The sequence below is a fragment of the Marmota monax genome, unplaced genomic scaffold (genome assembly GCF_021218885.2).
Source record: "Marmota monax isolate L192 unplaced genomic scaffold, Marmota_monax_Labrador192_F-V1.1 WCK01_AAM20220418_F8-fsc00004, whole genome shotgun sequence".
In the NCBI taxonomy this organism is placed as follows: Eukaryota; Metazoa; Chordata; class Mammalia; order Rodentia; family Sciuridae; genus Marmota; species Marmota monax.
Window position 1 is genome coordinate 15,935,253 of NW_026692881.1, and position 16,941 is coordinate 15,952,193.

The window sequence follows — 16,941 nt, forward strand, 5'->3', positions numbered from 1 at the left end:
AAGCATAGTTTACATTTAAGTTCATTCTTGGTTTATTATAATCTGTGGGTTTGGACAAATTTATTATGAGATGTATCCACCATAATAGTATCAGAAAACATAATTTTACTTCCCTAAAAATTCTATAGAAGGTAGTCTTTTCAGATTGACTTGTTTAATTTAGCAATATACATATAAGTTTCCTACATATTTTTTCATGGTTTGATAGCTCATTTCTTTTTAGAGCTGAGTAGTATTCCTCTGTCAACTGTGTTTAGACTATTGATTTTGTGTGTGTGTGTGTGTGTGTGTGTGTGTGTGTGGTGCTGGAGATTGAGCCCAGGGCCTCCTGCATGCTTCCACAAGCTCTACCACCGAGCTACATCCTCAATACTATCTTTTGCATTTTTAATAGTAACAATCCTAATAGGTGATATTTCGTTGTGATTTTGATTTGCATTTTCTTAATAACTTGTGACTTTGAGCATTCTTGTGTATACCTATTGGCCATATTTATGTGTTTTTTTGGAGAAGTGTCTCTCAAGTCCTTTGTACATTTGTAATTGGATTGTTTTTTGCTGTTGAAATTCCTGTATAAATTTTAAGCTGTATAAGATGTATAAATTCCTTATATATTTTAGACATTAACCCCTTATCTGATATATAGTTTACAAATATTTTCTCCCATTTTGTAGGTTGTCCTCAATTTTATTAGTTTCCTTTGCTTTAGATAGTTGGTAAAATCAGTTCCGGGGTCCATACAGTTCACATATTGCTTATAAGTCCCTTGATCCTCTTTTAACCTATTTGTTCCATTCATTTTCTTTTCTTTTTAAAATTTTTTTTTAGTTGTAGATGGACATGATACATTTATTTTGTTTATTTTTATGTGATGCCGCGGATTGAACCCAGTGCCTCATGTATGCTAGGCAAATGCTCTATCACTGAGCCACAACCCCGGCCCCTGTTCCATTCGTTTTCTTCCTTTAGTTGATTTATTAAGAAATGGGGGGGGGGTCTGGGGATGTAGCTCAGTTGTAGAATGTTTGCTTAGTGTGCACAAGGCCCTGGGTATAATTTCTAGCACCACAAAAAAATAGAAAGTGGGGGGGAAAGTGGAATCATTTACATCATAGAATCCCATGGGGTCATTTAGGACATTCCTGTGGGAGTTAGATCTAGAGTTTGACCAGATTTAGTTTCTGTCTTTTAACTAGGATACTTCATTGGTGGTAGTATGTACTCCTTTTTCATTATATCACTTGGCTCATAATGTTTGGTTCTTACAGCAATATAAGTGACAGTATACATGATTAGGCCAAAGACAGTTTGCAGTGACTCATGCCACACTGTATACTTAAGAGTCACTCTTCTCCTTGATCCTTGATATTTTGTTATCACATCATATTTACAATGTCTGGTAATGACTTCCTTTCTATTTGGAACTATATAGATGTCATGACTACATCTGACCCCCTGTAGTCATATATATGGCTATATTTGACCACTACCTCATCCTAAGGCCTAAATCACTTAAACACTTTTACAGGCATAGAAAAATGTGAAGGTCGATCTTAAGATTATCTCCTTAGAAGAATTACGCCATAGGATTATATATGCTCATTGAAGAAAGTTTAAAACTGAAAATTATCTTATGGAATGTATCATCAGATATCTCACAAGAAAAATGGTCTCATATGAAAATAACAATGAAAGTTCCAATAAATTGTCACTATTCAGTTGACTGTGGTGGCACGTGCTGTAATTCCAGCAATTTGGGAGGGTGATGCAGGAGGATTAAAAGTTCAAGACTAGCTTTAGCAATTTATCCAGGCCCGAGGCAACTCAGTGATACCCTATCTCAAAATAAAAGATAAAAGGGACTGGGAATGTGGCTCAGCATTAAGAACCCCTAGATTCAACCTTGGTACTCCCCCGCCCCCCCAAAAAAAACTTCAAAATGTCACCATTCAGATGTTAATAATTCAGAAAATATACACTGGTACTAGTGGCAAAAATTTTTATCATTTATGAATTTAAGGTGATCAAAACAGGTGCTGGTTAACCTTAGACGTGGCAGTAAAGCATACATTAAAACATGAATGTACACATTAAAGTCTACATTACTCCCTTGCTGATTAATCTGTGTAGATGCAATCTATAGCAGTCCACAGAACAAAGTAATGAATTTACAGACATATTCACTCAACAGGAACCCAAAGTTGGATTTCCTATATTGGTTTTGGTATTATTCTCATCATTATCTCATCACATGAGATAAAACACCGAGAATTAATAAGTCTTGCCTCTCGATGTTCCCATTCCATTCTTCTAACATGGTTTTGAATATGAGCACCACACATTAAGGTAATCTTTTTTGTAATTGAGGTTTGTTGGGGTTGGCAAATCGTTATTCCTCTATTTCCTAGTTTTCTTAAAAATGATTTGAAGTCTGTCCTTCTAGACCACTTCTTAATAATTAGTTACACTTTGCCTATCTAGACTCTAGTATTTTCCAAACAGAAGTTATTGTATTTAATGTTTATTTTTCCATGCTAGGGGTGGAATCCAGGGCTTCACATGTACCAAGCAAGTATCCTACCATTGAGCCACACCCCCAGCCTGTGTTTAATATAGAAGAACCATGAAAAAAAGCACTGTGCTTGAATAAGTTCTTGAGTTAAAGGTTTCTTCCTGTTCTCTAATACCCTTGAGTTCTTTATAGGATTTCGGGGGTTGGGAAAGAGGGTTGTTCTGATGATAATATTACCAAAACTAGCATATTTTTGATAATTTAAATGAGACCTTATAGTAGATTGTCTTACATCAGGACAGCATAAATTGCTCTATATTTTTTCTTTTTTTTTAATTTGTTTTAATTAGTTATACATGACAGTACAATGATATTGACATATCATACATTTGAATCAGATGGGATATAATTTCTCATTTTTCTGAGTGTACAGGTTGCAGAATTACATTGGTCATGCAGTCACGTATATACCCAAAGCATCAAATTCTCTATATTACAGTGTTTCTAATTCATCTATGTTCTAGAAAAAGGAAAAAAAATGAATTTACTGCTGCAGGTTTTTCTCTCCATGTGTCACTAAGTGCCTTGTACTTGTATAGCAAAGAGAATATTTTTTGCATCCTACTAACAGTAGATTTTTTTGTAGTGAACATTTTTTTGTATTTTTATTTATGTCTCATAAAAATATAACAATGCTCAGTTGTATACCTTGAATCTTCAGTTAGAAGAGAATAATAAAGTTAATTCAGTGGCAAAATAAATAAATAGATAAATAAATAAGACCTTGTAAATGAATTCTACTACACAGATTCAGGACTATGTTTGCATTTGTGTTTATAACCAAAATGGTTTTGCATGATCCTCCAAATTATGGTATTGATACTTTGATATGTTGGTAGGCATGTCTGGCTGCTGTTAATTTACAATGCCCTGTATTAGAATAACATGTGTTTTACTGGAGAGAAGAAAGGAAAGGGAGTTGTTTAATGGGCAGGGAGTTTCAGTTTTGCATCGTGAAAACTTTTGGGGATTGGATAAATTACAGTATAATACATTTAACACTGCTGAACTATATACTTAGAAATGGTTAATATTTTATTTTATGTTATATATTTTTTACCACAAAATTGCCTAAATATTACTACACAAATAATATCCGGTAATTATGAAAAATAAAACCCAAAAAACACAGACAAGTAAAACAGAAAATAAAAAATCACCTGCAATCCAACCAGTGAAGGTGAAATTTTTGTTGCATAAACACATGATTACATATTTTTTCACACTGGGTGTGCTATTTTATAAACCGATTTAAAAAATAGTTTATTCTATTTTTAATCATGTTTTAGGTTCTGTGTTCTTCATAAAAAAATACAGAGGAGTACATATTTCACATGTCTATAAACTCTGAAAACTTCAAACAGAAGTAAAGCTGCACTTTTAGGGATGTATGTCCCTCTATTGATGCTGCCCCTTGTAGGCCATGTGTGTCCTCAGGAGAATGAAAATATATTGTACTCTTGATGTGCTGGCTGGCTCTGCTGGAATATTTCCATGGTTTCTTTTGTATATGGCCAGGATACAGAGGCTCTGGCAACTTTGAGAACTGGTGAGTCTATCTGTCACATGTCTATCTACTGGAATGAGGTAAGCATGCATCCAGGCAGGGTTAACTATTAAGTTGTTGGGATGAAAGGTCAGGATACCTGCCTTTATTTGGAAGATCTGGACATCAGAATGGGAAATAACACATTGCCGCTTCTCATCTGCCTTCTCTGAGGAAAACAAGAAACAAGAGTAGTCAGTGAGAAGTTTTCACTCCAGAAGTACTCCAGGGATCATGGTGGAAAACTTCTGCAACTCTACTTTTTGGGTGAGAAATCACATTTATCCTGTTTACTTTCTTAAACTTAGAACAAGTGATACATTATGTGAGAGTGGCCACCAAAAAGAACCAGAAAAGTCATAAGTGCAGTTGATCTAAAACTCAGATTTTTTAAAAGCCTGATATTCATAATATCTCTAGAAGATATATCATTTAGGAAAGGTAATATGATTTATTCTTTTTAACAAATGCTTATTGTGTCCCAGACTCGTTTTTTGTTTTTTGGACAAGTTAACTGCAGAGAAATAGAGAAAAAAATTCCAATTTCTTCAGCATTAGGAATGGGAATTGTTGTTTACTTTGTGGGGTAGAGGGTCCTCAATTGAGTCTTGTTGAGATATGTTAGTGATGAAATGATAATATGTTCTAGATGAAATGGCAACTAGTAGTATGGACTAGAAACTGAGACCAGGGATGCAAATTTGGGCAATATGAGAACTGTGATAACTTATGAACCATTAGAATTGGACAATCTTGTTTTTAGAGATGGGAAGAAAGAAACAGCACTGATGGAGAGGTCAGGTATTTAGAGAATGAACAAGCATAGTTTCCATCATGGAACCACAGAAAGCAGAGAGTTTCCAAACAGAGAATAATCAACAGTACCAAATGGCTTAGTATAACAGAAAATGAGAAAGGACCTTGGACCTAGTGATTTTGTCATCTGAAAATCCTGGAGTCAATTAGGGTGATTGACATAGTTTAAATATCTTAGAGGAATCTTCAGAATTCTGAAGGTGGATGACAACATTGCATAGAGATCATAGGAGCAGGAATGAGATAGTAAAGCACATGAGCAGCTCTTCATATGGTAGGAATAAGCTGGGCCCCAAAGCCCTCAAGGCCAGGACAGGATACCATTGGAAGGTGGGGCTTAATAGGCCCCACTATCTTGACAGGCCATCTCTTGAAAATTCTAAGAATTATCTGCCAAATCATCTTATCAAGGCACTACCAATAGTCATATGAAAAAAATTTTAAAAAATATTTACAGGAAGAGACTCAGATATAAGACCTGATGTTGCACCTCCACCCCACAAGATACTTTATTACAGAATGCAGAGACTAGTACAAAAGTTGCTGGCAAAGTGAGTTTCTGTCCAATAGTGCCATTGTCCTTCCTGTGCTGAAATTGGCCAGGAATGCTTAGTTTTGATATAAGCCTTCTGAGCTATTGTAAATCAAATGTCAGTATGACTAAGCATTCTGCCTATCTGATGTCTGCATGTTTGACCATTTGTTAGTGAGTTCAACTAGGGCTAGAAACTAAATAAGAAAACGCTTTTATACCCAGGGATCTATTCTCCCCTTTGGATGAAGGAATAGTCCCTCTTCTTCCTATAATTTGTCAAATGTTGTATTGAGTTTTACTCAGAATAGCTATTACAGAAATTCAAAAGAAAATAGGTTTTTAGAGTTTGGGTTGACTAGAAAACTCAGTAAATATCATTAAATGGTGAATTTGTATTAATCGGGATAAACAGGAAAATACAAGATAGTTAAAGGGTAAAGCTGAATATGAATATGGGGTTGAAATAAAATTGTTTGGAAGCAAGTGTTTGCGGAGAAGGGCTTGTCTTCAAAAGTGCATGTATCCAATAACCTTCCCTTTTGGTCCTCCCCAGAATTCCTCATTCCTGGAAAGTCCGGAGGCAGACCTGCCGCTATGTTTTGAACAAACTGTTCTGGTGTGGATTCCTTTGGGTTTCCTTTGGCTCCTGGCCCCATGGCAACTTCTCCATGTATATAAATCTAGGACCAAGAGATCTCCTATAACCAAATTCTACCTTGCTAAGCAGGTACAGTAACCCACTATTTTCAACTCTAAAAACAGAATAGAGACATCTTCTAAGGGTCCTCTTCCCTGGCATGCGTGCGGCTCAGGTTCGATCCTCAGCACCACATACAAAACAAAAACAAACAAACAACAAAAAAAAAACAAAGATGTTGTGTCCGCCGAAATCTAAAAAAAAAAAAAAAAATAATAATAATAATAATTCTCTCTCCCCCCCCCCGCCACCTCTTTAAAAAAAAAAGATTTTTCAGGTGCTGCTGTCTCAGGTACAGTCATCCTCTGGGTGTAACCTATGTCTCATTGGCCTCTTGTCATATTTCTTAGTCAAAGTAGCTTTGATTTTTGCATAAAATGAGTGATTCTTCATTCTTATGGGTATTAGGCTCCCTAAAAACAAATGACAAGTAGTGGGACAGTCAAATTGTTATTCTCCTTTTGGTACTTGAGAAGTGAACAATAGATCATCTGTCTTTAAGCTGTTCTAATAAATCAGGAGACTATAATTCAGTTTCACCTACCATGAGGTGAGAATGAACCACCGGCTATGACTTCTGTACCATACAGGCAATCCAACCATCACTCATTCACAAAACTTGGATTTGAAATAGATTTTCCATTTTCCCAGAGTATTCCATCAGTCAGGATGATCATTCACAGTGGAAAAAGGAAGGCTTAGTGTGCCTGGTAACAAGCCTGAGTAGGGAAATAATGCAAAGGACAGGAGCTATGCTAGAGAGTCCGGGACTAAGTCAGGAAGGGATCTTACAGAGCTAAGGCCTTCAACTAAAGTTGTGAAGTTACTTCATAAAATCTACCATCTGCTTCCTCTTGTTAGTTTTTTTTTTCTACCTGTATTAATCTTTAAACAGTTTTTTAGAAAGGGCAAATTAGATTCTGTTGTTCTATGAACATACGTAGACCTTCAGTAACTGGAAACTTGAAAGGAAGGTAGGATTCACATTAAAACCAGGGTGGGCTGGTAGTGGGTTTTGTCAGTCTCTGTCTATGAGAGCTTGGTGTAGGATCATTGTCTCCTTGTTGGCCCAAGTACAGAACCCAGAATATATTGAACATTCAGGTTGAATTCAAAACTTGTTGAAAGTTGATATTAAATGCACCTGGGAGCAGGAGCTGAGTCAGGACTGTGTTAAACTTTAGAGTTTAACATTCTGAACATTGAAAAACATGCCTCAGCACCCTTGGAAATAGAACTTGCGATTACAGTCAATCAATTGAGTGGTTTTCTATCATTTTTCTGGAGCTTTCAAGAAGAGGCTGGGTAATGAGCAAACCAGTACCTCGCCTTAATAAAATTTATTAGTTCATTTTTAAAGAATACATACCATGCAGTTCTCACATTTAAATAATTCAATTTTTTAAGTATGGTCACAGATATACACAAGTATCACCACAGTCAATTTTAGAACATTTTTAGTCCTTCAAAAAGAAATCCATTAGCCCTTATCTCCTCCTCCCACTTAGCCTTAAACAACCACTAATCTACTTTGTATCTCTAAAGATTTCCTCATTCTACATATTTCATATGAATGGTCTATTATAATTGACTTCTTTCACTCAACAGATGTCATCAAAGTTCACCCTTTTTACTGTAGCATGTATCAATACTTTATTTCTTTTATGGCTGAAAATTATTCCATTTTATATACCCCATTGTTTAAGCACAATTTCTACAGAGAAAATAAAAAGCAATGTCTTAACCTTTTTTTTTTCTAGTTATAATAACCCACCCTAACTCACAGTCTCAGGAAATCCATTTATAATTAATGTTTTAATTTTCATCCTCTACTCTGAGTGTGACAAGCATACATTAGTTTATTCTTAAAATGTTCAAATGATTGATTTTGCCTCTGAAATAATTTGAAGTGTAGTTCCTCATAAAGTAAATTCTTCTACGAGAACTTTCTCCTAGGCTCAGTCTTCAACTTGGGTTCCGCCCACCTTTTTTTTTGTTCTTCTCAGCTTCCTCTCCTACCTGCCTTTTTTTTTTTCTCTCTGACTCTCCTGAATTGATATTGAAGTTGTTTGGTCATTAGTGTGTTGTTTATCTCAACTAGAATTAGTCATCTTGCTTGACCTACCTGTAAGTGACTCTCCCAATTGGTTTGCTTAAAGGTACATCCTAAGTATACGACCCAGAACACAAAAGGTAATTGAATGTAAAAATGAATAATGGCAGCTGTGGAAGTTCTGAGGTCAAGAGCAAGATGTGCAGCAAAAAATGGACTTGATGTTGAGCCAGTGAGATCTGAGAATCATCTTCAAGTATTTGCAAAAGCATTACATAGAAGATTGTCTAACTTGTTCTGAAAAGTTTCAGAAAGCAGGACCAAGATAAATGAGAGGGGTTTGTTCTAGGGAAGTAGATTTTGACTAAATATCCTAAAGCTTTTCCTTGTCTTTTCTTTTTTGGTACTAGGGACTGAACCCAGAGATGCTTAACCACATTCCCAGCTCTTTTTTGGGAGGTGGGGAGAATACTGAGGATTGAATTCAGGGGCACTTACCACTGAGCCACATTCTCAGCCCTATTTTGTATTTTATTTAGAGACAGGGTCTCACTGAGTTGCTTAGTGCCTTTGCTTTTGCAGAGGCTGATTTTGAACTTTCCATCCTCCTGCCTCAGCTTCCCAAACTGCTGGGATTATAAGCATGTAACACTGCGCCCGGCTCCCAAAACTTTTTCTAATAAAAATAATTGATAATAGAATGGGCAGCTGAGGGATATAGTCCCTGAAAATATTGAAGCTGAAGTTACATATTGTCTGCTAGGGAAGTGGTGAAAGTAGATACTCTCTGTAATGAGTAGAAGATTCAACCAGAGTGATTTTTCATTCATAAAACACTGGGAGAAGGACTACCTTGCAGAGATGGAGAGATATCAAATATGGTAAACAATACTCCCTTCTTTTTAGATACCAATAGAATTGTATCTCCTTAGAAAATTGAGTTTAGATATCAGGCATGGTAGCACACACCTGTAATCCCATGTACTTGGGAGCCTGAGTCAGGAGGATCAAAATTTTGAGGCTAGCATGGGCAACTTAGTTTGTCCCTGTCTCAAAAATAAAAAGGGTTGGGCATGTAGCTCAGTGGTAGAGCACTTGCCTAGTGTGGGTGAGGCCTTGGGTTCAGTCCACAGTGCTGAAAGGAAAAAAACAAAAAGTTGAGTTTAGTAAACTCTTTAGTTGAAGCTCCTCTAATAAATCAGAGATCAAGGGCAAAGAGTAGAAAGAACTTGGTAAATCATTAAACAACCATAATATTTCTTGTTCCTAATCAATACAATTGTGCATATGTTTCTGATAATGAAAATAATGGGTGGTTGTTATAGAAAATTTGGAAATAGGAAGAAAATTAAATCCATTGATAATTGTATCACTCTGCTATACTCCTACTAAGGTGTGAAGGTATGTTTCCTTTCATTCTCTTTAACAAACAAACAAAACAACACTAGCAAAAGTCTCTTCCTTACCCCCATCCCTGACTTCCCAGTCTCATTCTCTAGAGGCCATTTTAGTTATTTTTAGTGATTACCTCTATATCTGCAAATTATGTGTTTATTCCTATATTTTTGATCTCCCAAGTTAAAAAAAAAAAGATCTATTTCTGCCGTCTCTGAAAGGTAAGGACGAGAAATTTGGCTTCCCTTTCCTCTTTTTTTTTTTCTTTTCAACCTTTTTATTTTGATTTTTTTTTCAGTTCTTCTGTTTGTTATCTTTATACATAAAAATACTGTTATTAGTTTTAAATTCTACATCTCAGTGCCTCTTTGTCTAACATAAGAGAATTAGTGTCCTCAAATTTCTTGGATCCCAGGCTGGGATCATGGCTCAGTGGTAGAGTGTTCGCCTAGCATGCACGAGGCACTGGGTTCGATCCTCAGCACCACATAAATGTAAAATGATGATATTGTGTCCACCTAAAACTAAAAAATACATGTTTTTTTAAAAAAAATTTCTTGGATCCCTTTTATAGGAGAATATTTTCAAATAAAATTTTCAGAAAGAGTGACAGTAAATTAAGTCACTAAGTCCTTACTTTCTAGGTGCTAGTATTATTTTTTTTTTGTTTTCACTAAGAGCATATTGCTACAATGTTCCCCAACATCCTCTGTTACTGAGTTAGAATTCTCATTCCTGTTATCCTTGCTAGAAGCTTTTATGCACTTTATTCTTCATGTCTTAAAATTTCATGAGCATCTGTCTTCATGTATGTTTGTTTGTTTGTTTTTTCCATTCAGTAAACCTGAAACCTGAAGACCTGTCTTTTCCTTCCCTTCTTTTCTTTTTCTTTTTTCCTGGGGGATATTGCCCAGTCTGGTCTTGAATCACAATACTCCTGTCATAGCCTCCTGAATTATGGGGGAAATGAGGGCAGAGCCACCTTGCCTGGCTCATGTCTTATCTCTGAGAAATGTTCATATTTTACTCCTTTCATTTCTTCTCCTTTTGAAATTCTGTTTCTCTAGAACTTCTTTTAGCTAGATGTTGAGTTCTCTGAATTGATCTTCCTTCTCAATTGTACCCCCAACTATTTTTCCTTTTCCCCTTCAGATTTCCTCAATATTTTCTTCCAGTTATCCTAAAGAACATTTTTTATAGCAATTATGAATAAACAAGAATTGTTAACTACACTGGTGCAGTGGCACATGCCTGTAATCCTAGAGACTTGGGAGGCTGACATGGGATCACAAGTTCAAGGTCAGCCTCAGCAATTTAGGGAGACCCTAAACAATTTACCAAGATCCTATCACAAAATTAAAAATAAAAAGGGCGGGCAATGTAGCTCAGTGGCAAAGCACCCTTTGATTTAATCCCCAGTGCCAAAAAATATTAACTTCTGAATATACCTTTAAAAAAAAAAGACACCTCTTTCTGGATGCAGTGTCTTCTCAAATTGTAGGAGGAAAAAAAATAAAATCTCTCTTAGAATATTAATTTAAAATATATTAAATTCTTTTCTGTTCACTTATCATGTTTGTTTTATCCCAGAATTGATTGTTCTATTTAATCATTTTGGCTGTCTTTGCTAGTACTGGATTTTTCTAAACTTCCTAGGAATTTAGTTCTGTATGTGTTTTAACAAAAAAGGCCAAGTTATTTAACACAGATGTTCAGAGTGAGTCCCTCTGTCATTATCCAAGTTGGGGGTACCCTGCTTACCCTTCTCCATTTATATTCTCGTTACTATTATGAATTTATTTCCTGGGTACTATTTCACTATCATTTTAATTAGATGAGAAGGGTTGAGAGATAAATAAATGTACTAAATGAGTCATTTTGAGCTGGTAGCTTTCCCCAAATTAGTGATCTGAGAGAGAACAAGGAGAAAGAAGCCCACTGCTTTTTATGGTCTGAGTCTTAAAAGTCATACTTCCACCATTTGCTATCATTAGAAATAGTCACTGAGTCCAGCCCACTCTAAAGGGAAGGGGAACTGAGCTCTACATTGTGAAGGGAGGAGTATGAAAAATTTGTGGACATATTTTAAAGTCATCACCCTCAGAATTACTCAGAAACGTTCATCATGGCAAGCTTTGAACTTTATTTCATTACTTAAACTATATGAATTCATTTACTTCAGAAATATATATTGTGTTATCTATACCACTATAAATATGTACCACTACATACCATTTTTTTTTCTCTATCCATTACTAGAAATCCTTCGGTATTAAGAGTCTTACAAAGAATGTCATGCTCTTATGTTAAGCAAAATAAGCCAGACTCAGAAAATTAAGGTTCTTATGTTTTCTCTCATATGTGGAAGTTAGAGAGAAAAATTGGGGGAAAGGCAGGGGGATGTCTCATAAAAAATAGAAGGGAAACCAGTAGAATAGAGGAAGGGGTTGGTGAAGGGAGGAGGAGTGTGAAAGAAGAGGCACTGAGGAATGAAATCTGCAGAATTATGTAATATACATGTATGAATATGTAAGAGTGAATCCTGTTATTAGGTATTGCACCAATAAAAAAAAGAAGAAGAAATTTAAAAAGAAGAAGAAGAACTTGCTCCTAACAATGATTTTTTCCCTTCTCAGGTGCTTGTTGGGTTTCTTTTTATTTTAGCAGCCATAGAGTTGGCCCTTGTACTCACAGAAGACTCTGGAGAAGCTACAATCCCTCCTGTTAGATATACCAATCCAATCCTCTACCTGTGCACATGGGTAAGACCCATCGCCACTTCCACCCTGTTTAATCTTCTCTCTACCCATAAACATCTAGCTGAAGTATATTCTTTGGGGATGAAATTAAGACCAATTTTATCTATCTTTTTCAAGGCTCTATAGTGAAGCCCAGATTCGTTGTAATAGGGTAAAACAAACTTTAACTTTTCCTCTTCTTTTGAACACTAATTTATAGAGCTTTCTTCAACCTTATGCCTTCTTGCTATCTAAGTGTCACAGATGATGTCTAAGTTTCTTGATGTGAAAGAATTTTTAAATGTTGTAAATGTTATTTTAAATTGGTGACTAATCACTAAGTCTAGAGCTATTGTGTAAATTTGATATCAGAAACATATCTGTCCTGCAGGTAAGTCTTTAGGGGGTCTGTACACTGTTTAAAAATAATTGAATTAGTTGCTTTCATTTTAAAAGAGGAGGATGACACATCATTATTTGTATTTGCAAGCTTTCTTGAAAAATCAAAATGTCTGATTAACCATGGACCTGCATTCCCACAGAGCAGCAGTCCGCTGAGACTGAGAAGCATTTGCCTCCTTTAGACTGTGCTTGGCACAGCTTCCTGCTTCTCTTGCCTGGCCTTTACTCAGAAATATGATCTTCCAGGCCTCTCCAAGCATTTTTATTGGCTATCACTGTTACAGAACAAGCAAAGAAGGATCTAGACACTAGTGTACTGAAGCTCACACAAACTGAGCTGATTGTGTGTATCTCTTTTTAAACCTGCATTTAGTGATATTATGTTGGAATTTGGAATCTACCATAGTGAGAGTATTTACACCATGAAAATTGGCAAATACTACAAATCCTGGCACTTTTTTCCTCAAAAATTCTGATTTACTAACAAATAGCACCAGGTCTATGGTACCAATATATCTAAGTCAAATGATGATACCAGGCAAGGATTTAGGTTTTAAAAAATGTCAAGATCATTGTATTGTCATGAGCAACTAATAAAAAAAACTACTTGTTCAATCCAATATCAGAAAATCAAGACACAGACAACTTGTACCTATTTATCAGAATTTGCCTGCTTGACTTGACTGCTACCTGATATTCATTTTTTTTTCTCTTTAAAAGGTTACTAAACCTCCACTAAAATGCAGATAGTGACCTTCTGCTTTTCTGGCTTACTTCCCACCCAAGTGTGGTGAATAGAGATTAGGCTCTAGAAAGGAATTGGTATTAGGGAGGAAACAATTTGGCATTTGTGTGCTGTCTGCCTGGCCAGACTAGGTTCACCAATCCCCCTTTTCCCCATGTTTTCTGACATCCTTCTCCCTTCCTGCCCTTGGTTAATGACATTATTCTTCACAACGTTATGTGACTCTCTCTAGCTCCTGGTTTTGCTGATCCAAGACAGCAGGCAATGGTGTATACAGAAGAACTCTTGGTTCCTGTCCCTATTCTGGATTCTCTCAATACTCTGTGGCACTTTCCAATTTCAGACTCTGATTCGGGCACTCTTGCAGGTAAGGGGAAAAGAGAGGGTGACATGAAGAGGTACTGCTGGGTGACTTCTAAGTCAGAGTAAGTGACATCAAGAAGTTTGACTCCAAGACAGAATTGTATTATGGAGATATGATAATAGGCTTTAACTATAGCTTTGATATTTTATGGGCTAGTTAGTCTTAATGTGTAGAAAAGGCTCATTTTCTTTTTTCTTTTCTTTTCTTTTTTTTTCTTTTTAACCCCACAGGACAGCAATTCCAATCTGGCCTATTCCTGCCTGTTCTTCATCTCATATGGATTCCAGATCTTGATCCTGATCCTTTATGCATTTTCAGAAAAAAGTGACTCATCAAATGTGAGACTCTAAATATTCCCATTTCATATATTCTTTAATTGGAGGATATCTTAACAAATAACACTTTAAGATACCTAGGTATCATAGAGATTCCATGAGCCCAGAATAAGATACTGGTTGAGCATCCCTAGTCTGAAAATCTGAAATCAATAAATGTTCCCAATCTGAAAAATTCAGAAAGTCTGTGCATTATTGTACAACCTGAAAAACTTCAAAATCAGAAATATTCCTGATCCCAAGCATTTTGGATAAGGGATGCTCAACTTATAATATAGAATATTTTATACCTAAGGAAATAGGGATGAACATATTGAAATACTGACTTTTATATTCACCCATCAATCTTTAACATAGGCAATTAATTTATACATCTATGACAGAAAATCTGATTACCATTCCATTAGTAGTTATCTTAGGATCTCCAAATTAGCATATTGACCAACTGACTTTAGCATTATATCTAGTTTCTCGCATATCATACCTAGAAAAATCAACTTCTGATTGTGGAGTCCCATAAGTTCCTTTTTCCAATTGATTTACTTTTAAATTTTTTGTATCTTTCAGAATCCATCATCCACGGCTTCATTTCTGAGTAGCATTACCTTTAGTTGGTATGACAGGTAGGAAATGCCTGGAGTATGGGTTTTCTATGTTTCTACCCCTTCACTTTTCTGAAAGTGAAGGAAAGCTTAATTTAGAAAATCAAAAACGAAACAAAACATAACAAAAAAAATAAACAAAAACTCCTCCTGTGGCCTCCATTTATTTTCTACTTAGAGTCATAGGGTGTTAAAATTTATAAGTCATATGGCTGGGGATGTAGCTCAGTGTTAGAGCACTTGCCTGGCCTGCATGAGGCCCTAGGTTCCATCCCCAGCAACAACAATAACAAAAAAAAGTAAGATTTACAGGTCAGTTTGATTCAGCCCCATTTATTAGGCAGATTAGCATGCCGAAGAGAGAGTGGGAGGGAATGCTCTTGGTAGCCTGGGAGTTCCACAGGAAAAGAGAAAAAAGCAGGTCAGGAAAGGGGAAATTTGGAGGCAAGCAGCATGGCACAGGTTTGGAGGGTAAGGGATGAAATAGCTGGCCTGGCTGTCAGAGGATCTGGAACAAGTATCCCTGGCCTTTGTGGTTCCATGGACCCTTTTGGCAGACTGGTGGAGCCCATGAATCCCTTCTCAGATAATGTTTTAAATGCATAAGGTAAAAGACACAGGAATACAAAAGAAATAAACTACATGGAAGTATAGTTATCAAAATATTTTAAAAGCAAATTTGTGACATTTTAATACATGTGCTTTTAAATCAATACATTAAATAACAAGATCTAGTGGTGGGTCTAATAATGACCTTAATGTTAAAGTAGTGATGAATATAAATTAGTCATGAAAACATTTTTGATGTCTCCTAGTGACAAAGCACCATGTTATACTCTTATTAGAAGGAAAAGCTGGATTTCAGTTAGAAGCTATTACAAAGAAAGATGTAATTTATTTTCTACCATGTTCTCAAAACCCAGTTTGGGGAGCCCTGAGCTAGAGAGATAGTATAGAGGCAGCCATGAGGCCCACTCTACTTTCTAAGGGCATTATGGAATCCCCTGAAGGAGATGCCAGAGTGCAGAGACACAGCCAGTATTAGAGGAGGAAGGGGTCAGAAGCAGAGGAAGGTGATGGATTTGGGATCTTAACAAAGTAGGGCCAATTCTTTTCCTCTTGTCTTGCTGTCTTTGAACACAGTCTATTATCCCTGCACATTCTCTTTTCTGTTCTCCCTACTCCTGTGTCAACTTCAAATATCCAAGAGATGGGGATAGTGGAGCAGTGGAGAAGTCCCATTCTTTACCCCTATATCCCAGATCTGGCAAGCAGGTTTCAATAGAAGCAGCAGAGAGGCCACCTGTGATGCAGCCTATGGGGTCTCAGCCTTTGGGTCACTCTTGTTCCAGCATAGTTCTGAAAGGTTACAAGCAACCTTTGACACTTGAAGATGTCTGGGATATTGATGAAGGACTTAAAGTCAAGACAATAGTGAGCAGATTTGAAATATTCATGGCAAAAGAGCTGCAGAAAGCCAGGCGGGCCTTCCAGAAACGACAGCAGAAGAAATCCCAGCGGAACTCTGGAGCCACATTGCATGACTTGAACAAGAACCAGAGTCAAAGCCAAGATGTCCTTGTCCTGGTAACTTTCCCAAAAGTGTCTGAGTGAGTGTACTGTATGTTTCAGGCAAGAAGCGGTGTCATGGTGGTTATTGTCCTATGTTTTTCAGTACTTTGTACTTTTAAGTGTATTTTATATTATTGGTAGTATTCACAATACCAGTAACAATAGATACATGGAGGTATAATGTACTATTCTCTCTCCTTTTGAGTATGTGTAAAAAGGTCCACTAATTTTTTCCCCTAAATAATATCTTAGCCTTACAATATTTGTATCTTGATAGGAGTTATCATTAGCAGCTAATAAGAAGCCAGAATTGGGGACATGAGACCAAAACACTGGAAAAAGAGGGTGTTAAATGAGTCATTATTGCCCCGGGTATTAGTTTTGTTGGGCTGCCATAACAAAGTACCCCAAAGTGAAGGCATTAAACAGTATAGGTTGATGGTGTAGCTCAGGGGTAGAGCACCTGCTTAGCATGCTGGATGCCCTGCACACAGAGAGACAAGTTTATTATCTCACAGATTAGGAGGCCAAAAGTGTGACATCAAGATATCAGCAGAATCATTCTCCCT

At 36.5% G+C, this 16,941-nt stretch overlaps 1 protein-coding gene across 2 annotated transcripts in view; it reads left to right on the forward strand.

Moving 5' to 3' along the window:
• The first annotated feature begins 4,211 nt into the window (after positions 1-4,211).
• Abcc2 (ATP binding cassette subfamily C member 2) overlaps positions 4,212-16,941 on the forward strand; it is a 54,705-nt gene continuing 41,975 nt past the window's right edge. For both annotated transcript variants that reach the window (XM_046450141.2, XM_046450140.2), the window contains exons 1-7: positions 4,212-4,385; positions 6,023-6,196; positions 12,251-12,376; positions 13,732-13,866; positions 14,094-14,201; positions 14,766-14,821; positions 16,153-16,387. In XM_046450141.2, coding sequence (XP_046306097.1) covers positions 4,353-4,385; positions 6,023-6,196; positions 12,251-12,376; positions 13,732-13,866; positions 14,094-14,201; positions 14,766-14,821; positions 16,153-16,387 — 867 coding nt within the window. In that variant the 5' untranslated portion in view covers positions 4,212-4,352. The remainder of the gene's footprint in view (positions 4,386-6,022; positions 6,197-12,250; positions 12,377-13,731; positions 13,867-14,093; positions 14,202-14,765; positions 14,822-16,152; positions 16,388-16,941) is intronic.